General features: G+C 43.3%; 1 protein-coding gene across 2 annotated transcripts in view; it reads right to left on the bottom strand.

Moving 5' to 3' along the window:
- The window catches only part of ncanb (neurocan b), a 218,599-nt gene that overhangs the window by 81,844 nt on the left and 113,176 nt on the right, over positions 1-23,579 (bottom strand). For both annotated transcript variants that reach the window (XM_074635645.1, XM_074635643.1), the window contains exons 8-9: positions 20,717-21,532; positions 14,134-15,294 (exon numbers count right to left, since the gene is read on the bottom strand). In XM_074635645.1, coding sequence (XP_074491746.1) covers positions 14,134-15,294; positions 20,717-21,532 — 1,977 coding nt within the window. The remainder of the gene's footprint in view (positions 1-14,133; positions 15,295-20,716; positions 21,533-23,579) is intronic.

Here is a 23,579-nt window from a genome sequence, read left to right on the forward strand (position 1 = left end):
AGAAAGCAGCCGACGCGCTCTTAGTGAGCACCTTGTGAACCGGGCGTCACACTGAATCAGCCTGGAGAGGGCCGGCGTGGAGGAACATGCCAGCAATTCAATGCAACCCAATTCAGCGCGGCCTGCGTGGCGAGACTGGCGAAGAAATTGAGGGTCTATTGTTACGAGAGCGGCACTTGTGGCGTCTCCATTCGTCCTAAATAAATTGCATTATCTGGGCTGTCAGAGTGGCAAGAAAATAATCCATCCTGGCTTATCATCACAAACACATTCTATCCACCTTGGATTTTTTTTCCCGCTTCTCTTCAATGTGTCTTTGCTCTCATTTTCAGGGCTTTGTGAAATGAGAATATTGAATCAACCGCATTCCCCTATTTTTAAATTATCCAACAATATCCTATATGCACACAAGACTGAAAGTGGGGAGCAACAATTACCGTCAGTGATGTATCATGAATTATTCATATTGCGACTTACATGATTACTGAAAAGAACATGTGTTGTTCCACATCAAGTGATGTCACAGTGCAGTGAACATGCACGTATATGCTTGATTAGCATACCATCAAATTAAATAAGGGAGGAGCGCACAGATGAAGGCTGAGTTCCTATTTCAAGTAAAATTAGTCAAGTAGACGTTTACTTGAGATTTTCATAGTGGCGCAAAAATAAGTCCAAGAAGCACAAAGACAAATGAGTATGTTCTTGACCTTGAAATGCACTTTGCACATCGGTATTTTCGTGCTGTGCAGATCAAATATACTAAGAAAGTTGGAGGCAAGATGCAACAAATACGAGCTGGCTAACACTGGGTATGCGTGTCCAGCACATTCTCACTCCCAGCTTGTCAAATACTGACGCTTGGTCAGTGACCCTACGCTTCAAACCATGACACTCTAGGTACCCCTCTAGCGTCAGTTTAGGACCTGTCAGGGACGGCATGTCAGTTTTCGCTCGTTACATGCATAGAGTCTTTTCAAAATTAACTTCCATGTTCACAGGAAACGTACAGTTTCTTTTCAAAATAAACTTCCAATGTAGGTTTAATTTATTTTTTAGGTTTACTTACACAACAAAACTACTTGGTTTAGGCTTGAGCCCCCAGGAAGAGCGCCGGGCTTTGAAGCTAATTTTCGTAGTGGCCAAACGGCGGTACTACAACTTCGGTGTCCGTCACATGATGCCATTGGGCCCAAAAATACTTTTTCCCATAGACTTACATTGGGAAAGAGACGTCTCATTTGATCTTTTTTTAATAGGTAAATCAACTTCCCAGTACGAACACTTGAATAGCCCTTATTAAAATCATTAGGTCCTAAAAGTTGTAAATGCACTAATAGCCGAATCCAGAGTTATTTCCCTTCCTCTGTTCATGTGAATGAGACTCAGACCGAGGGCTGGAGCGAGGGCTGGGAGGCGGAGTTAAAGGAAACGCTACTGCGCCTGCTCTATGGGCCCAATGGATGCGGAAGACTGCCGGATAATCCGGGTACTTTATCGCTCTGCAGTCGAGCCATTTTGGCTTCATTGAGCAACTCTCATAGGAATGAACGGGAGCTCGCCTCCAACGCTGTATCCAGATCTCTTTATACATCCATGGTTAGGCTTAGGAAAATATTGTGGATTGGGTTAAAAAAACTATGTTTGTTTTGTAAAATAAGTATGCATGTTATGGAACTGGCATTAGTTGAGTTTGTAAGTTTTGTAACCAAAGCAAGGTAAAATAAGTCAATGTTGACTTGGGGTCACACGGGACAAGAACAGCGGTCTCCTGGGTGAAAGTCTGTGTTTGTTTGGCCCATCCAACCTCCACTCCCGCCCACCTTAGTAGGACTTTCTTGCTCTTTATACTACGTCATTTGCTCTGGACGTCTAGTAATGACATGGATGGGTTCACATTGGAGTTAGTTGAAAGCCTGTCGCGTCTCATACAGACTCTCAAGGGTGCAACGCAGCGTCGGTATCAGACGCGGAGGGGCACTGACCAAGCGTCAGTATTTGACGAGTTGGGAGTGAGAACGGGTTGGCGTGTCAGTTAGTTGATGATATAGTACCACGGGCCAACCTATACAAAATGATCCTGAATAATAGACATAAACACTTTGATTACAGACTCTCCAACCACTTTACAGATTTAAATCAACATCAGAAATACAACTGTAGAGTGATTACAGACAGAATGTGGGTAAAATGGGCTGTGTTATGAGTAATTCTTTCTGTTATCTGCTATCTCCCCACAGCCACCTGAAGGCAACAGGACAGACTGTATCTGCAGTTTCTACTTAGTGCCACGTCAAATTGCACAATGATCCATTGTGGCAACGCTGATAAAATCATACACAACCAACACCAGGCTGCTGCAAAACCACCATACAAGCTGCCTCAATCTGCAATGCTGAGCTCATTTCTGTTTTAAATCTAGACTTTTTAGCTTTTCTGCATGTTAAGTGTCCTTGGGTTACATGAAAGGCACTCAAAATCAAATTCATTATTATTATTATTACAGGAGGAAAAGCACAGAACACACACGGGAAGAAGATTTTTAAAAGTCAATTTTTAATTACAATATACTCCAATTACGACTCTGACTGTGTGACTGTTTTGGTTAAATCTCATAAGGGTGCTTCAGAAATCTAGCAGTACCTGCACAGAATAGTTAGTGTGGAATCCTTGTGTATCAGAATAAAACCATGCATCACTATGGACTAAAAAATCTGAGCAGACATTCAATATCCCCACAAATATAAATTCAACGTACAAAGGTGCATCGTCTGCCTTCGGCAACACATTTGTGGTGCTGTGGATTTGTGTCTTGTAAGTCTGCAGCTCACACAAAACACTATTTACCTCTTTGGAAAAGCTGATTTGCACTCGTCTCTCCATTTGGTGAGTCATTTTCATCATGTCCCACTGTGATTGGCACAGCTGCTTAAATAATAATAATTGTATTTATATAGCAATAGGGAGTAGACCAATAGAGTGCTACAGGAGTCCTAAAACCCAGAAATTAGTTAGCATTGTAACACTTCCTGTTCCATCGTCTGGAAGTCAATGGGTTTTTAGATGCCTGAAATAAAGTCTGTGGTTAACACAAGCTTAAAAGATTTTAACGTTTTGTTCTACGACATAAAATACGTCAGTAAATACCCCAATCTTGAAGCCTTTATGTGTCTTATGTTAACAAGTGAATAAAAGAGACAACTAAATGTCATCACCGGGACTCGTCCGTCTTTACAGCCTCTTTGTGTATACTCACGCTCATGCTACCGTGGTTTAGTTAGTTCATATCCTACCGTTAGCTTTTACTTCTGGCGATTGCATTCACGCTTCAAAAATCATATAAGTGGTGTTCATTTGTGGAGATTATCTTGCTGAACAAAACGTGTATCATAAACTATTTTTTGCCACATATCTTATTTTCTGCATCCAAAACCCCAATGGAAAAATCCCATTGGCTTTTTATCGAGGGAACCAGGGCGATGCTAACTTCCTGGTTGGCCTACAAAAATACGTCATCCCTGGAGCTTTCTATAATGTGACTGACTGAGAAGACCATGATTAATCACCAAACCTCCTATTTATATTCTACTTCTCCCAAATCTCTTGCACATATTGTGCTGCACAAATATAAACAACAATAACAAGTACACTCTGACACACCTTCACTTACTCATACACATATGACCTTGCAGTTTGTTGCGAATATGCTACAACAAAAGAGCCCAAAGTCAGAAAGAAAAAGCAGGGAACAGACATACACACAGGTTGGGGATCTCATACTCCCTTGCCTGTATGTTCGTATTCCACTGTGGTTACTATCAAGAAGTTGTTCTGACAGCAGAGCAGCACTATTAGCAGAAGCAAGCTGTGGGCAGGAGGGGTTTGCCTGGAGACCTGTTTAAAACTCAACAAAGAAGAACTACTTTACATGACCTCATAGTGCCCCTGCCAGCAGAAACTCTGAAAAGAATCTTTCTCAAGATTCCTCCAAGCCATCATTGCAATTTGTGAACATACCCTTTCTCTTTATAGCTCACCAGATTCTGTAATTTACACCTTCATGCTGTATCCACCACCGACACTACTTAAGAAACCTTCCTGCCCTTGAGATGCTTAAAGGGATGGTTTGGATGTTTTGAAGCAGGGTTGTATGAGGTACTTATCCATAGTCATTGTATTACCTGCAGCAGATGGCAGTCGGGACGCCCCCAGTTTGCAGAAGCAGACAGGAGTTACCGCACGGAAGCAAATCAATGTTCTGCTGTGGACGGGGCTGGCAGCAAAATGTATTTTAGTCACCTAAAAGAAAGGCCCACCTAAAAAAGTCAATATCAGGGTTAAGTGTATGCTGTGTTTTCAATATTCTCGCCAGTTTACCTTGCCGTCAGACAGCTGTACAATCTATGTTTCGATCGGGAACTGAAGCTGTTATCTATGCTCTCGCCAGAGCCACCAAACTCCATTGAAAAAAACGCAAAACACGGTAGTTGTTGGTCTACCGCTGCCTCGATCGGTTAGTTCGCTTGTGATATTGTGCAACTTTGGTTAGTTTGGATTCACCAAAGTCACACAATAACTCAAACAAACCAACCGATCGAGGCAGCGGTAGACCAGCAACACCCATATTCTGCAAGATAAAAATACAGGTTTTTTTCAATGGAGTCTGGTGGCTTTAGTGAGACCATAGATGGATACATCGCCTTCAGTTCCTCGTGGGAAACGTCTGACTCTCGGCAGGGTTAACCGGTGAAAATATTCAAAATATAGTGTACTTAAACTGATTTTTTTAGGTGGCTAAAATACGTTTTGCTGCTGCCACCGTCCACAGCAGTACATTGCTTTGCTCCTGTGCCGGTACTCCTGTCTTTTTCTCCAAATTGGGGGAGTGCTGACCGCCACCTACTGTAGGTGATACACTGACTATGGATAAGTACCTCATACAACCCCACTTCAAAACATCCGAACTATCCCTTTAATTTTCTCCCCGTCTATGAATTCTCCCTGCTGGGACAGATCTGTGGGTGTGTCTGACATGCCCTACATGAGGAGACCCCTCAACCCTCCCACCCGCTGTGGGCTGGCTGCTGCATGATGCGTTGTGACTGACGCTAGGAGCCAAACACTCCTGGCTGCCACTGCTCCGCTCTGCCTTCAATGCCGGCGAGAGTGAGAGGGAGTGAAGTCAGTCAGACAATCTGGCAGCTCAAAAAAAAAAAAACCCCAGCTGGGTGCACTCATCCTCTCTGCTGCCACTCCTCCGTAGCTAGAAAATACCTCAATTTGAAATCATGCATTTCACTGTTAACCTTGATGGCAGGCGGCTCCATTTTTCGACGGCGTGTGCTTGCATGTGTGACTGGCTGAGTCTGACTGCAAATGGAGAATGAAAATGCGAAAGTGGCATCTCAGGGACGCCGCTGTTCAAATCTTGTTGGGTGTGCTACAGGCATAATAGAACCCCTATTTCCACTGGGTCTGCTGAGCAGTTTCACATCATAATAAATCTAAATCCAGATCCTACTCGTTCAGAGGTAATAAAAGCAGTGTGTCGGCGCAGAGAGAAACTGATCTGAAACACAACATGGCTGTGTACTGCTAGTTTGTCTCCATTCTTTGTCCTCTAAGAGGACAGACCTGTTAGATACAGATAGAGAGGTGAAATGTTCCTTCAGTTACAGGAAGCAGGTTCCTGACGTCTCATCTGATAGCGTCTGAATGCTCCATTGTAACGGTTACCCACAACCACGACCAGGTTAGTCTCTCTCCCTCTCTGCACAGCCACACAATGACTCCACACAGAGGATTATATTCCTTCTGACAGCACCCTGCCAAGCTCTCTGTCTCCATCCATCCCTCCCATGATTTCCCATTTGGTGGCACACAGAGGTGATGTTGTTCATTTCTTTATGAAACTCTACGCACCCTCAGGGGCCCTAAGGCTGTGCCTGACAATAAAAACTCAGATAGGGATTCATCGTGGAACAAGTATGAAAAAACAACCGTTCTCAGTGAATCCCTGTCTGTGTTTTTAATGGGCTGACATATGGCTCAGCAGAGGTCTTCTCTTATCTGGTTTACAGAGGCGGCTAAATGAAAATGACTTCAATAAAGTCGGAGGAGATGACAACGCCTGAATGCTCCAAAAAGCAGTTGATGGTTTCATCTGCTGCGTGGCTGAATGGTCTACTTTGCGGTTTTATTCCTCATTGAGGCAGTTGATTTATTCTCTAAAAGCCAACTGGAATAAATGCTCACATGTTTGGCAGGTATCGGGAATAGCACCGATTATTGTAAACGTCCAGTCCAAAAATGCAAAGTTATGGAAAGTTGAACATTAGATAGAGACCACAGATTCTCCTGGAACAATGCTTTGTGCCTGTGTGAGCATCAGGCACTGCACTATAACCAAACAAATACGTGATTAAAAAAGCATATGTTGTGCACAGAGAAGCAGAAAATTGGAGCTTAGCATCCAGAGTTAGTGTGTTACTGAAGTTAACATACCCACCCAACTGATCTTCAGAGGGCTGTGATGTGAGAAAATATTCATAAAAACAACAACAAAACTTGTTTTTGCAGTTCTGCTGCGGATCTGCCACCAGTAGCAGTCAAGAGATTCAGTCATTCATCCGCCATGAGGAGCTCTGGGGTCATACAATCTAGAAAAATAAAATACAGCAGCCTGTGATGGGGCTCCTAGAGGCTGAATAATCACCAGGTTTTGTTGTGGCAGCTAAGATAATAAAGCATTTTTATGGCATCATAAAAATGCCTGTTTAAGACAGCTTTTCTGTGTTTTTTCAGGCTCACTGCAGAATATTAAACCCAAACTTTGACGGTGCATGAGCTTTACAAACATGGCTGTTTGTTTCATTGACTTTTACACATATAAATCAACACTTTCAATTCCCCAAAATGTCAGAGAACACTGATATTCTGCTTGAGCTTTGCTACACAGAAAATCCCTCACTGAATTATTTAGTTAGTGTGTTTTAGTTGAACAGTTTAAAAAACCTAGCAGCACTTTTGTATAACGGCAAATATTTGCTTTTCATATCGCTGCTTGCTGTGATGTTCAGCGACCTTTCCAGGCACAGCACTTGACTTGGTCCTTGGAGAGACTGAGTTATCATGAGCTGCAGTGCTTGCACACACGTGTCTACAACACCTGAATGCTGAAAACTGCTGTGAGAACAAATTAAACACGTCAAATTTGACACAAACGTACATGACATGTACGACCTCGTAATGCACATCTTGACTTCCTACAGACTGATAACTTCTGTCGACACTCTCTCAATCCCCTCACTCTTTTTTTAATTTCCACTCCTGTCCTTATCGACTGTTATTCTCTCGGTGCTTATAGTCTACATCATATTAGTTTTGTCTATCTGATCTAATTTGAGCCTGTTAGCCTAGCTTCTAGCCTAGTTTACTGGGTTAGTAAGCCTCTAGTCATCCACAGTTAAAGAAGCCACGCTTGCAGAAAGGGATTCTCTACTAGAGAGACGTGTGTCGGTAAATTAGACCAGCTTATTTCTGTTAAACTCGGAAGTCAAACTTTTTTGACTTCATGCGCCACTGAGCAACTTTCATAGGAATGAACTGGGGCCTGTCTCGTTCTCTTTATATATCCATGGTAAACATGGTGTGCCAAGCGTGCAGGAGAAATATGGTGGCCGAAGCAAAAACGCGAAAATGAGAACGGCCCTATCTAGATCCAGTGTTTGGTTTGTCCAGTCTGGGCTTCTGTAGAAACATGGCGGCTCCATGAAGAGGACCCACTTTGTATGCCGATATAAAGGGCTCATTCTAAGGTAACAAAACCCTACATTTCTTATTTTCAGGTGATTATCCACTAAAGAAAACATACTTATTAATATTATCCCTCTAACTACACTGTTCCTTTCATTATGGTCCCCTTCTATTTAGTGTGTCACAGCCAGCCTGCACAATACCAGGGACATGGCACACCTAAATGGAAAAGGGTCATAATAAATGTTGTGAATTACACCTGTGTTTACCCTGCAATGAAATGTCCAAATGGCTACTGTGAAAAGAACTTATCCTTATTTGACACCAGCCCCGTTGCCCCAGGGTTAAACAACACTCGCTAGTAATAGGGAACTCCATTACCCACAATATGAGATTAGCATCGCCTGCCACAGTATACTGTTTACCCCGGGCCAGAGCTTCCGATATAGAGGCTAATCTGAAGGTGCTTGTTTTGCGTAGAGGAAAGACCTATTCAATTACTTTTTTTTAGAACGGCCAGATTTGGAAAAACAGTGAAATAGTGCCAAGGGGCCGTATTTTTACATTTCCTATGTCTGATCTGCAAAGCTAGGACTTAAAATGTGAAAACAATACACCTTTTTAATCTTAGTAGGTTGTTGTTTTAATAAACACAATGTTGCATTTAACATCTTTTTTGTATTCAGTTTGACTTTCCTAAATTCCCTCTGCTTAAAGAGCCTGGATTAAAACCTTTCAACAAAATAAGTCTTTCTGTGCTTAACAAGACATAACTAAAGAATGGGCTAATTAGCTTACTGATAAAATGATGATCATCAACTAATCAAACAAATATAAACACCAATAAAACCTAGAATGTTAGAAGGTAATTGAAAATGGCCATGAAAGTTTTTCCTCGCCAAAAATTTAGCGTAAGTTTGGTCCGTTATTTAGCCTCCTTCAAGACAAACTAGTATGACATGGTTGGTGCCAATGGATTCCTTACTTTTTTTCTTGTTTCATATAGTACCAGTATCTTTACTTTAGCTTTAACTGAGCCAGCTACAACCTAAAAACAATACGCAGCATTAACGCGTTAAAACAAATGTGCGTTAACTCTTTATTATAGCGTTAACTTTGACAACCCTAATAAAAACACACATAAAATGACGTTGCTTTTAACAGTCTGTAGCAGCGTCAATAGTGTGAGTTGCAACAATTAACGGAAATAAACGTTCTTATTGGAAGCAACTCTTCTTTTTGTTAATACTTTTTTCATATTTACAAATGATCAAAGGGCCAGACTGAGGTTGTTAAAGGATCGGATTCGGCCCATCGGCCGCCAATTGAATAGACCTGTCGTAGGGAGAATCAGGGAACACACATCGTCCATGTTGGCACTGATAACGCAAAGATTAAGCAGTCTGAGGTCAAGAAGAAAAGCCTGTCTAGGACATATCATTTCACCAGTAAGATGAGTCGGCATTAATTCATTTTCTGGTCTCTGTTTTTTGTAATAAACAGGGTTTGGTTTTTACAAGTGGCCTTCTTTCTTGAGCAGCCCTGACTTGATGAGAGTGGACAGCTTTCACCCTACTGAGAGGGACGCCACTATTTTATCAACAGGTGTTTATAGACTTGAAGCAAATTCAGTGTATTTGAAACTGGTGTTCATTATCATTATCAACAGTCACTGATGTACACAAAAGGCCCAGTGTGATTTCTCACCACAGTGCACTTAAGCTCATTTTCAACACTTAAGTGACTTTGTTATTCCCCTGGTTAACAGGATACAAAGAGCCTGTGCTCAGTCAGCACAGATTGGTGTGTTTCATCCCACACCACGATGGAGCCCAGCGTCCCTCAAGGCTGTTCTTTAACAAATCCCATTCATTCAATATGCAGCAGCCAATAGCACTGGATTAGCTTCAGCGGGAGTGTTTGATATGTGAAAAATGGAGGAATTACACCATGAAAAGAAAGAAAAAGAGCAACTTGGAGACGAGGAAGCAGATAGCAGGATGACAGATTAGGATGACAGATTAGGCGGTGGATGGATTTAAGGGAGGTGATGCTCTTTTTTTTAAAAAGGCATTGACGAGGATCCTGCTGAGGCGGAGGATCGCACAGGGGACAGATACGGTTAGACGGCAATTGACTGCCTTGTGTTGTACCACATTGGAGTTCAAGAGGCTATCAAAACATTATGCCAGCGAGAGTCATAACAATGACCAGAGGAGTAATAAAAGACATAAAGTCAGGGAGACGGGGAGCGAGGGAGAGCGGGGGGAAAGAAAGGCTAGTAAGGGAGAGACAGAGAAGAGAGGATAGAGGAAGAAAAAGATGGGAGACGCTCGGAGGGAGAGGCAGGAAAATCAATAGACTTCTATATGCAGCATCGAGAATGTGCCCTCTCGCTCCAGACAGCCTATCCAAGGACTCCAACAGCCAGCAGACAAACTGAACATCTATCCACAGACCCAAACTGATACTATGCCACCCCAGCATGTCCCTGTCTCCATTTATCTCCTTCTTTCCCCCCTTCCATACCCAAACACACACACACACACACACACACACACACACACACACACACTTCCACCTACTGGCTCTTCTCCTCCAAATTTCACACTCTAATTTGTTTGAGGTCTGGCTGCCGTGTTATTGATGTCGCCAGAGGTCTGATCCATCTTGAGCCCGCGACAAGGCTTTAGTCAAGAAGGCTATAACTCAGAGGCATCCTCTTCCCTGTTTGCTAGAGTATCAAGCTGGCATTGGTAATTTAAAGGCTGGACACACAGCCCGCGTTACTGTATCCGTCCGTCACCCTACACGGCTGGACACCAGTGCTCTGAACCGCTCGGTAAATTTCCACGCCTGCTGGGATTCTCCTGGACTAAGAAGCCACTTTTGTAACTTTTTTTTGGTGGTGTTTACAAACTTTCATAAATACTGACTTCAGGATTATACAATGTGGAATTGAAGATATGAGTAATTAAAAAAAAAGAAATAAAACTAGACGTGTTTACTTTCTCACGGTGAAGGATTAAGGCTGTGTGTGTTTGTATGTGATGGTGACGGCGCGACACGTGGGGTGGATTATCGAGGTTTACTCCAGAGCGAGCTTGGCATGCTGATGCTTCTTCGCATACATTTTAGTTTTTATGCGTGTGCGTATGTCCACCCATCTGTGTGGGTTTAGCTGGAGGCCACAGCGATTGGGGAATTGGGAAGCTGGATGTGGCGTTACATACCAGTGTCTTATCACTGTGATATACGGCCAAATAGGACACAGAGGGGCTGAGACTAGCCTGATAACAAACAATAAACGAGGACTGGAAGAAATGTAAAGAAAGAAAGAAGGAAGGGAAAAAAAGATGAGGAAGAATGTGCTCTCTGGAGGCCCATGGGATTGTGTAATGTTGCCTCTGATCATTGATTAAAGAGGTTTATGTACTCCCACCTACAGCATAGCAGAGGACACACTCACCCCTCTCTCTCTCTCTCTCTCTCTCTCTCTCTCTCTCTCTCTCTCTCTCTCTCTCTCTCTCTGTCCTCCATTCTTCCTTCCCAGAGCTGTCCATCCTTCTGCCCTTTCCCTCCTCTCTGTCTCTATCTCTCTGCCGTAATGAGCAGACAACCATTGCTGTAATTTTCTCTGTACTATAATTGAGAACTACAAAAGGTCACTCGGAGGGAGGGGTCTCCTGCTTCTAATCACTCAGCGAGAGCAGGGCCATTCAAATGTCACCGTATCAAAAAATACTGTTAAAGATGAAAAATGTACTGCTGTACTCCTTCTTTTAATTTCCCCCTTGTGATAAACACGCTGCCATTCTATCTGAAGAAAGCGAGTGTCCTTGAGCTGCAATTACATGAACCAAAATCTTTCTTTTCTGACAGGAATCTTCACTACATTAAATGAAAAAGTTGGCATTGTACATTTCTGCAAACCACGGATACGTTGAAAGTCTACGTTTCTGAACCACAAATAGCCTTGTATCACGCTTGCAGAAACGCACATGTGGTTAACGTTGTGAAACGATTGGTTAGGTTTAGGGCAACAAAACTACTTGTAGAAAAAAGATCATGGTTTATGTTAAAATAATAACGTATCAACTGTAAATAACTCTTTTACGTAATGTTACGTAGGACTGTCAATCGATTAAAATATTTAAGAGCGATTACATGCACGGTTGTCCATAGTTAATCGCAATTCATTGCAAATTAATCGCACATTTTTTATCTGTTCAAAATGTACCTTAAAGGGAGATTTGTCAGGTATTTAATACTCTTATCAACATGGGAGTGGGAAAATATGCTGCTTTATGCAAATGTGTGTATATATTTATTACTGGAAATCAATTAACAACACACAACAATGACAAATATTGTCCAGAAACCCTCACAGGTACTGCATTTAGCATAAAAATATGCTCAAATCATAACATGGCAAACTCAAGCCCAACAGGCAACAACAGCTGTCAGTGTGTCAGTGTGCTGACTTGACTATGACCTCCCCCAAACTGCATGTGATTATCATAAAGTGGGCATGTATGTAAAGGGGAGACTCGTGGGTACCCATAGAACTCATTTTCATTCACATATCTTGAGGTCAGAGGTCAAGGGACCTCTTTTCGCAGCGAGCTAGTATGACATGGTATGAGGTTTTCTAGTTTCATACGATGCCAGTATCTTCACTCTAGCCTTAAAACTGAGCCCGCTACAACCTAAAGATTGCAAGTTGCGTTAATGCATTAAAGAAATTAGTGGCAAATTTGCGTTAATGTGTTATTATTGCGTTAACTTTGACAGCCCTAGTAACGTTATGTAACAAGCGTAAAGTCAACGTCTTCAGCGACTGGGCTGTAGCACTCCACCTGTGTCATTGGTTTGCGGCTGACCTTTCTACTGAAACCGTAGTTTTATCAGAACATCCTCCTCCTGCTGGTATTAAATGGAAGAAGGCCAGTCCCCCGCTTTACAATTTCCTGTAAACTCAAACACATCACTTGACCAAAGATGGTTCCCCTGGGAAACACATACTACTCAGACAATGGTCACTATTGGTAGAAAGTGCTCGTAAATGACCAAAACAATGGAAGCAATCAAGTGGTGAATCCTCTCAGGAGAAGATCTTTGACGCAAGTCAAGAAGGCAATCAGGTAATAAAGAAAAGAAAAGAGTAAAGCTATTCCAAAAATATGCAGTAATTGGAAATAATTTCACAGTAAACAACACATTTTCACCTGTCGAACATATTGCAAAGTGTTAACCTCACTTCTATGGAATAGCATAGATAGGTGTTAACATGAGGTGCATGTGTTCTCAATAGGCTATTATCCTCATTATTAGTGGCGTGAAAGGCTTCATGTAAACGCAGCTACTGAATCCCTCCCAGCTCTGACCTCTCCGGGTGATGACTTACGAAGAAAAGTTTTAGAAATGCACTTTACTGAGCAGGATGACTAATGATCCGAGTCCGAATTTTGAAAATGTATTTTCAAAACCCGCCGAAAATACCAGACGCACTGAGCTGAGGATGAAGGAGTGACATTAGTTTGGCAGAAACACACAATGAATAATACAGATACATTAAACATAAACAAACATTTGTTAAGATTGCAAATTCAGACAAAGGGAGAGACGAGTGGCCCTCAGAATATAGCGCTATGTTGTTGTCGTTATGTTCATTTATTCTGTGGTTTTCTGCCACAGTAGCAGGTCCATTAACTATCAAAATAAATCAATGCGAGCACGCTGAGGCGAACAGCACGGACGCTGCTATTATTGTGAAGTTTGTGGGGATGGAGTGCGAGGGGAGAAAGTTGAGCCGACCGCGAAGGAGAAAGAGCCGAGTGTACAAACTTGAAATCGAGAAAGGAGAAGAGACCGCAGTCAATTACAAGTCCCATCTTGTAGTTTGTGTCTACATTGATTTGTTGGGGACCAGGATCTCTGCCTTCCCCCAGTTCACCTAATTGCACTCACTCTGACCCACTAATTACTTCACTAAGACCTAGTTGGTCTCACCTCGGTGCACTGCCTCGCTGTCTGGAGCTGTCTCTCTAAACCGACGTGGGAGGAAGGGAGACCGAGCTTGGATTAAGAATGCATGATGCGTGTCAGAGCAGGAGAGAGAGGGCTGATGTAGAATGAAACAACAAGAGACAGACACAGTAAGGAAATAGAGGTGGATATATTCGAGGCGGTTTGCAGAGGCTGTGAACTCAGGCGGAGGGCATACAGCGGTGTTAACACACTGCTGTTACTGTACTGTACGTCACCTCGGGACAGCCGAGCTGCATACATAATTAAATAAATTGCTACTGATTAAATAATCACTCATAATCATGAAGATAATGGTGACAGTGAAGTTCACCGGGGGAGCTCACGTACCTGATGGGATGAGCCCGAAGGCCCAGTTGGGTACGAAGATGCCGAAAGGGTTGTTTGTGCCTTTGCTGTCTTTCGTCGCCGGAGTTTTGTGTTCGTCTGACTTCGGGCTCACGCTTTTGAAAGGTGTCCAACGGCTTCCAACCACGAAGGAGTCAGACACCGCAGACCTGGATTCCATTTCTGTTGCGCCGACGTTGGAGCCTGACGCGAAGGTGGTCAACTGGAGGACACCCGTAGTCGTTTGAGATCCGGGTGCTGGAGTAGCTGAGAGGCGGCCCCGCAGGTCGGGCGTTGTTTTCTCCCTCTCCTCCTGAACCCACGAAATGGAAATAGACGACTCCTCGGTGGTGGCGCTCTCTGAGGAATTCTCCGTGGTGGTGATAGGATCCGTCCTCTGTGTGTCTCTGGTTGTCAGATGCGCCACTGTGGTCACTTCAGAGGTCGTCAGCACCGCCATAAGGGCTTCAGGTGTGGAAGTCACCGCCTCCTTTCTGCTGTGCTCCCTAAAAAGAGGAGTGGAAGCTGAGTTTGAACTTTCTCCTCGTTGTGATGGAGCAGAGGAGAGGTTGTCAGTGGGTCTGTGGACGTAGAGGATCTCTCCCCTGGCCTCCTCTGCTGGCTCCTGGGAGCCCTGAGGTGGGGTTGTGGGCTGTTGCACTAGCTGCCACTGGGACAGAGTAGTGTGCTCTGCCACAGTCACAAGCTCAGTGGGGCTTTGGCTGAGTGAAGACTTTGCTTCAGGACTGTTGGCTTTCAATCCAAACCCACCAGGAAAGTTGCTCCCTTCACTGCTCCCCTCTATCTCCTTCTCCTCCCCTGATGCAGCCCTAGCAGCTGACGGAGAGTTAACATCTTCCCCGTCCTGGTCCCGCCCCTGGCCTGAATAGTTTTCCGGGTTGTCCTGTCGAAGGGAAGTGGGCAGGGTCATCACCTCCAGCGGCCCTGCTTTGGCTTCCATCGGCTCCCAGGTGGGGCGTTTACCCACATAGGCCACATTTCCAGGGGGGCCCAGTTTGGAGCCACGCATGGATTTGATGGCCCACCTGAAGTGGCTGCTGGGAGCGGGAGCAAAGGCCGGGCCTCCTCTGGGAGCCTGAGGACCGGATCCGTTGACATGTTCACTGGGTGGTGACGTCTCGTTGGGCCCTGATGCAGTTAATCCTAAAGGGAACAAAGAGACAGAATAGACTAATTAATACGATTCCATTACGGGGGTGGATTTAATTTTATGGATGTGGAATTAGCAATTAAAACCCAAGCCTGGCTTACATGAGCCCCATATAACTGTGACAGGGAGCTCAGTTTCAAAAATGATTATGAAAACACGAGTCTGCTAGTATCAGCAGTGTGTGAGCACAGCCCAGTATGGCTTTCTGTCATGTGTGGACAACGTCACTGATTTGTTTTTATTGCATATTTTCTTTTTTCTGTGCCCACACTACAAACCCGTTTCTATTTGGTATCGGTGAAGTTAATAGACTCAAGTCTGTGTAGAAAGTGTGTAGAAACTAGGGCCACATCCATTGGGATTGATTTGGTTTTAAAACCCGACAAAACTTTGAAACTTGAAGGTTTTTCACTATTACATAATGTATTCATAACTAAATACGCAACAGCCAAAGTTGAAGTTTGTAAAAGAAACATCCTTAGGTATTATGGCTGAACATCAGCTCCCAAACTGAATTCACATTTTGAATTAAATATTGCCAAATCCTGACTGGTGCAAGGGAGAATTTTACATCATGTTTTCCAACAGATAAAGAGCACAGGCATAAATATAAATACAGAAATCTCATATGTAAAATAACCCAAACTCTTCTAACTTAAAAAAACAACAACCTTATGTTCATAAAGGATCCCATCGGTCAACGATTGAGACATTTCTTTTTTGAGTTTTCAGGGACTTTAAACCTGGTCCAGTCCAACATCTGATCCCTACAATATTTCCGATACAAACATACCAATCACTTCTGTTTGTAACATTAAATACTCCAACTCGGAACCAATGATACCAGAACAAACTGGATTGGTACCACACCTGAACAGTAAAACTTTCTTGCAGATACCTCATTACATGTGAAACTTTAGTTTTCCCAAAAGCTGTCTTGCTGCAAAACAACCTCCAAAAAACAGTTGCAATTTTTATTCAGTCCAATGAATAATTTATTTTTACATATTTGTTTTTACATGCAGATACTGTCACATTCATAAATGTGATCATACTGTATATTCATTTTTAAATTAGACTTTCTCTTCTCTACAGGCTCTATAGTCGTGACCTTTTATGTATTAAAACATCAAATTTCCCCAACAGCCGTTATTATATTTAGTGTCTAATATACTCTAAGTTAAGTAAGCAAGTAAGTTTGTTGAAGATGTACATATGCAAATACTAGAGATGCATCGATCCATCGGCCACCAGTTGAGACTGGCAGGCGGCTGATTGGTCGTGACCGGTGATCGGTGACCGGTCGATCCGTCTCATATATCCGAACTCTTTGTTGGTCAAATTTACACACATGGCACGGACAGTAATGTCACACACACACACACACACGCACACATCACGTTGTTTGTGTGGAAGTTCTTCAGGTTGAGTGAAGAAGACATCTGCATGTGGAAATAAGCCATGGAGGAACAACCTTAAAAAACATCAACTGAATTTTAATTTTCCCTGAAAGTAAAGTTCCAAAAATGTTTGTGTATGCTGAATTATAGTTCTCAGAAAGAACGAGAATTGGTGCATCTCTAGCAAATACAGACATTAAAATGCAACTGGGAGTTTATATTTCCTTTTCTATCCCTCTGCTTTTTAAAAAGTCTGTAGACAAACTGTACTTTGTGAAGTAGCAGTTAACTGTAATTTACTCTAAGCTGGATGTTTTGGGCTTCTTTCCTCACCAGTGGAGCTGATCAGCGCGGACACTAAAGTTGCTGGAGTTTGTAGACAAAGATGGGAGCCATCACTTGTGGAACACACTTGTGCACACACACACACACACACACACACACACACACACACACAAGCGAAGACACAGACACACTGAAAAGGATGGAAGGATGTATTCAAAGTAATTTCACACTTCTCTTCTCTGTCCCTGCTTTCTTATTCTCCGTGGACTCTTTTACCCGCAAACCGCCTCCTGCAGGAACACAGCAGCCTGTGGTGGGAGAAGCCATGTGGAAAAATGCAGGAGCGCTCGCAACACGATAACTAAATGACTTGCTCCGCGACCAGCTCCATCTAGACCTGTTTATTTAGATTAAGTGGCCCACTGTACCTTATCAGCTTACGGCTTTAAACCAGACACTGTCTACACCATCAATTATTCATTCTGTCTGCCGTTTTTTTTTTTTTAAGGCTGCAGTGCAGTCGTGTCACTGAGAGGCCCGGCTAGTGTTGCTGCAATCATCACCGCTCAGCTCGCTTCGGCTGTCCTCAGTTCGGTTAACGTGTCTGAAAAGTACAGCAATACTGCAGGGGGGGGTGTGCAACTCAACCCAGCACAACAAATTACCACGAGAGGGAGAACATACACAAATATGTCCATGCATGAAATATTAAAACGTGTGTAAATTATTCAGAAGGTCCGCCGTTGCCTTATGCCCAAGTGAGGTTTATGAGCCCGAGGTTCATTTCCATAAGAGCCGTGTAAACCGGCGTAATTGTCCTATTAATAATCCAAATAGCTAATTACATACTTTTACTCCACACACTGATGAAAGTGAGAATAATTAAACACATTAATCGGGTTTGATCATCTATGTAATGACCCGTGTAATAAATAAAATTAGACAATTAGGCATAGGTTTGGGATGATTTGAGCAAAGTTCAGCTCTGACGCGGCAAATCTGTTGCCACCAGCTCAACGCTGAAATGCAGCAAAACAAACTTATAATAAAACCCCGTTCAGGCGGTAATTGTGTGCTTCCGCTGTGAGTGGTTCTGCTGTGTTGACTCCACTTTACTGGAGTAAACAGGCTGAGAGAATCCCTCGGGTCAGGCAGACATGATATTAAATTGTGTGAGTGGAGGCTGACAATGAGAGAGAGACAGACATAGAGAGAGAGATGGCACCAACGCCACCTCAACCCATCTGCAGATATGGCATGTAATAAAAAAAAAAAGACTGAGGAGAAGTTATTGCATGGCCATGTGAATCATGTCAGGAGCATCTACATTGAGTCTTCTATCATTTCAATTCAGTCTCTGGGGTTGACGAGGCTGCTGGTTTCCTTGACAGACAGTCGGGACCTACATCATGTCGAGCTTATTCAAATTCTACATGCGGTTTTATTGGAGGCAGATCGCTCCACTAGGAGCTTAACAAAATGATGCTTCATTCAATAAAATGTTCAAAATATTTGGATCAGCAGGGGAGATCATTTAAGTCATCGCTCTACATTCAAATTCTCAAAATAATTTGATTCAATATTTAAATTCTGATCTTTCTTGGATGTGCTTGTCTGCAGTGTAAAGCTTTTGCACCCCTCCCTCAATCAAAGAGGCAACATGGCACCACCAGTTACCAAGGAGTGTTGAGATCCAAGGGATAGCCCGCGGCGTGCAATAACAGAGTTAATTCAGCTCACTGATGCTAGTTTAAGAAGAGACATCAGCTGGGCAGCTTTCCATCACAGCAACATTAAAGAAAGAAGCGACTCATCCTCGCCCCCCATTTCTCCGTCTTCCCCTTTTTTGTTCCCTCTTTCCTCGCTCTACTCATCCCCCCTCTTGTGTTGCTCATCTTCGCTGTAGTGATCATTACCGCCTACCGCCTTCAGAGAGCCGGGGCCTAATTGGCATAGATGGAGGTGAGAGCGAACGGCGGTGCAGCCCAACCTCCACGTTAATTGGATACGGTTGTGAATAATGCATGCGGACTAAAGCTTGGATTTTCAATAATACCATGGGGGTTGGCGTTGGATTTCAGGTAGCACAGCAGTGAGCGTTTAAATTAATAAAAGCGGCAATTGGTAGGTGAGAAAAGCCTATCACCTTTATTGAATCATTCTTCTGGCTGTCTGCAGGAGACTCTTAAGTCTTTCTTTGTATCCTTCCCTAAAGCTGATGTCAAGGATGTGTTATTTGTGGTGGCCATTAAAAAAGAAAGCTGCCTTCTTCCACCCAAGGCTTTTCTTTTTCAGCTCCTATGTGGTACATTTGTCTTCTTTTGGCCGATGATCAGTTTCTGAGCTGTGATTTGGCTTTACTGCAGGTGCCTTGCTCTGGTGGTTATTGGTCCAGCAACCTTATAGTCGCGAGCCGTTCCTCGAATCTTTAGTCTACCTTTACCTCTGCAGTTACACAACTAGAGGAAGTGATTTCGGTTTCCAGGGTGCTTTCAAGAAGACATAAGCGGTGATCTGGTGACCTTTTCTATCCTTGCATGCGTTGTACCGCCCCATTCCTGAGGGTAATTCACTCCACTGTGGATGTTACTCGTCTGACAGGGCCTTTTAGCTTCTTCAGCTCACACACATGCAGCACATAAACACACACATACTAACAATGGACCCCTGCATTCGTCAGGCCTTCTCATACTCCCCAGAGCATTTCTCTCTTTGTGTCTGAACACAGACTTCTTAAAGGGCAGGTCCATCTGCGTTCTTTTCCGTTTTTTTTCAAATGGAAACACCCACTCACGGTAGATAATCAATAAGGTTATGAATGATGTGAACGCCAGCACTAGCTGAGTCAACGTTAGTTGTGCTAAGTTTGGAAATAACTGAAAGGGTTATTTCAGATTTTTTGAAGAGGGGTTGTATGTATACTCTATACGTTCCATGAGATAAAATTACTGTTTATGTGAATGTAGTCTGGTGGCTTTGAAGAGAGCGATATAATGGCTTCAGTTCCTTGTCGGAAAGGGCTGTAGGCGAGGCAAAGCGGCTGCGGACGGGAGCAACAGAAATCCCTATAAACTTCCATCCATGTCTGTTTAAGTTGCTTTGTTTTTCTCATCTGTTTAATTTATTCTCCACAGCTAATACCTGTCAATTCATTCGTCTAATACTTCTTTGACTCCTTAAAATAAGCTGTAATTTGTGATGCAGGTCTGCTTTGTTCCAAACAAACATTACACATGCGAGCAAACCTTTTATTGCAAAGTAGATTAGAATTCAAGCTTAGCTAGTACTCTTTCTGACAGCCTGTACTGTAAACAAAGCCCTATGTCGATATATATATATATATATATATATATATATATATAAATATGAGAATGAAGGCAGAACAGTCTCCACTCCAACATTTTGCATTACTGTATGTGGCGTGCCCCTTTTGTTTGTTTGCAATTACTGTTTAATTAAATCTACAGCGATACTTCAAATTGCCCTGCGGAGGAATATATTATAGCATGCTCGGGGGAAAAGAAGGGAGAGTGGAATAGAGAGAGAGAGAGACTGTTTAAAAAGCATGACATAAACAGATCCTATATTTACCAGCGACATTTAAATGCACCAGGCCTCAATTTGAAATAAAAGCGTTTCAATTTACCCTCGTTTCTATTTCAATTTCATACTCTATTATTAGTTATAAAGGTGAATACACACAAAGATAGAATCAATGCTGAGCTCATACCGTTAGATGGAGGGCTGTCGGCAGATGTGCTGGAGGCTCCTGGCTGAGTCGTGGTGTTATTTTGCCCCGTGCTATGGACTGCAGGCACTAATCGAATCAGTGGCGTCACCTCTTTCTCCTGCTCAGACAGACCTTCCTCTGGGTTCTGTAGTCCACCGGTAGGAGTCCTGAAGGAAAAACTACCACTCCTGTGCTCCATAATGGCATTGTCCATGCTGCCCTTGTTTCCACTTGGTTTACTCAGGTTTCTGCTGGATGCTTCTCCCTGCGTCTGGTTCGAAGGTCCATTTTCTGTCTCCTCACCTCCTCTCCAGTACCTAAAGGGCTTCATCAGACTGTTAACAAACTCAGCCAACACGCTGTTACTAGTCTGGGGCTGGGGAGTGGAAGAAGCTGTGGAGGATAATGTTGGGGATGATCCAAAATCGCCACCGTCTTCTTCTTCGTGAGCAGAACCTCCGTGGCTCTCCAGGTTCTCGAAGTCAGACAGGCCCATGATGTTGCTACTCTTTGGGGCATCGGACTCCTCCTGGCTGGGTTGGCTGGTTCTGGGTCCATCCTGTTTGTCACCCCAGCTCTCCTCAGGCTTTAAGTGGATGACTACGTGCTCTTCGGAGATCTCGGAGGAGTTGTTGATTCCAGCAATGGAGTGGACTCCTGTTTTTTCCAAGTCAACCAAGCCAATCCAGCTGGAAGTCTTGGAAAAGGGGGCACTACGCTGGGCTTCAGTGACTGAGGAGGTGGCCTCTGCTGATGGATCGGGAGCCTGGTACAAAGCCTGTGCCTCCGCAGCCTGGACCCCCGCTGGCTGTCGAGCTGCAACACACAACAGACACATTTCACTGAAAGCGACAGCACTGTTTTTCACTTAACCTGCTTTATCTGCTGCTGCTGCACAACACCGAACCTCACTTTACCTCTCTCCTTCTGTGGTATATTTTCAGGTCTGATGCCGGACTGAGAGGCCCCTAATTGTAAACATATGTGAAAGAAGTAGGGCAAAGGCCAGGGGCTGAAAGATAAACATGTAGGAGATACCTAAGACATGAGTTCATATCTTAGCTCGGTGATTGGAGGGCCTGAACCCGATATAAGGTGGGCGCGGGCCCCCAAACGAGCAGGACTTTCATATTCGACTGGAGGCCTCCGGACTGCTCGAGACGTCCGTATGACATGTGTGACTTGTTTGTAATAAACTCTATTTACCAGCAAGAACAGTGTCCTCGGAGCTTCCTTCATCATCACTTCAACAGCACGGTCGCAGAAAAGATACGACATAAATTGGCGTCACGAACAGGATCGGAGGTGACCATCAGCACAACTTCACAGAACGGTGAGATCACTCATTGAATGCTGGTCATTAATTGGGGCTGTTATGTGGAGTTGTGTGGACACACCGTAAATTAAGAACCTTCTGTTACGGACATGTACTGTTGATTTGATGTTTAAAGTGAGGCTCCGTGATAAATTTAATGAAAAAAGGGGGAAAAGATATAAAGGGAAGAAAAGAAGTATGAGAAATACAAGGAATAGTTTAGAATAGCTTTATGGTAACGATAAGGTGGTTAAAAAGTATCGTGCAGGATTAATGAAGAGGGGCCCTCAACTTCTTAACGGTAAGACGCATGCATATTAGCCACTGCGTAACGATGGCTCTGACATAGTCCGGAATTAACTTAGAAAGACAAAATTGGGAAACCTGGATCCAGGTAATTTGAATAAATAAATGTAAAGAGTGTTAAGAGAGATAAGGAAATAAAGGAAATAAAGGAAATAAAGGAAATGATCATATGACAAGCCGCAAATCGGATAGGATAGGGCCCTCAGGTGAGGAGCATTGTAGTATGGGCCAAATTAAAACCTGAAACAACATCTGATGGTCAGTTAATAACTGGAGAGTGTAGAATCACAATTCGATTGACAGTTACCACTCTGACGCTGTTGACGAACGGTGTTCAAGAAGCAGCTTCTCGTCGAAGATTTTACATCTCATGGGTAGCAGAAATTTTACGAGAAAAAGTAAGGAAATAGCGGCAGAAAGCATGCATAGGAATATATCTAAAAGTTCAAGTGAAGAAAATGTGGGTGTGTGTTTACTTTGGGATGGAGCAGAAAAGGGAAGAATGTGTGTGCGTTGGAGTTAGGAGTGAAGAGAATGTGTGTGTATGGACTTTGGGATGTGTGTGCGTAAAAGGGAAAAATGTGGGTGCGTAAATGTGTGTGACATTTGGCTGCTGATGGAGTCCAGATGTGGGCCATAAAATGGTTAGAAAACTAAATGAATTGAATGAAACCAATGAGCTTCTTGCCTTTTTCTAAGAAGACTGTTGAATTGAATAATGTAGTGTATAAAACCATGAGCTTCTTATAAAAGACGAAAACATGAGCTCTTCTTAAAAGGGACGTTATATAATAATTAAAGCTGTTAAAGCACAAAATGAACTTCTCTAAGAAGGGTAGTGATTGAAACCCCCCTCTCTCTCTCTCTCTCTCTCTCTCTCTCTCTTCCCAAAATTCCTTTCGATGACCCTTTCTTGGGAGATACAGAAAATTCCTTTGCCATTTGAACTGTTTGGTCCAGTGGGGTTCTTTAATGTTTAGATAAGGGGTTTAAGTTAGGAATATAATGTATGATGCTGTTAAAGGGACCTATGGGTTCACAAGAGACTAAAGCATTGCCTGTTCCTTGTCTGTTATGTCATTTATGGTGAGTGAGAATTGAGACGGGAGGCAAGGCAGAGGGCCGGCACATCACGGAGGGTGGATTGCTGACGTCGACTTGGAAGGCTTTCCAGGTCAATCTACTAAAAAGGCCGGTACAACTTATACACAAACTCTTTAACAAAAACAAAACCTGCATTTC

The sequence above is a fragment of the Sebastes fasciatus genome, chromosome 5, assembly GCF_043250625.1.
Source record: "Sebastes fasciatus isolate fSebFas1 chromosome 5, fSebFas1.pri, whole genome shotgun sequence".
In the NCBI taxonomy this organism is placed as follows: domain Eukaryota; kingdom Metazoa; phylum Chordata; class Actinopteri; order Perciformes; family Sebastidae; genus Sebastes; species Sebastes fasciatus.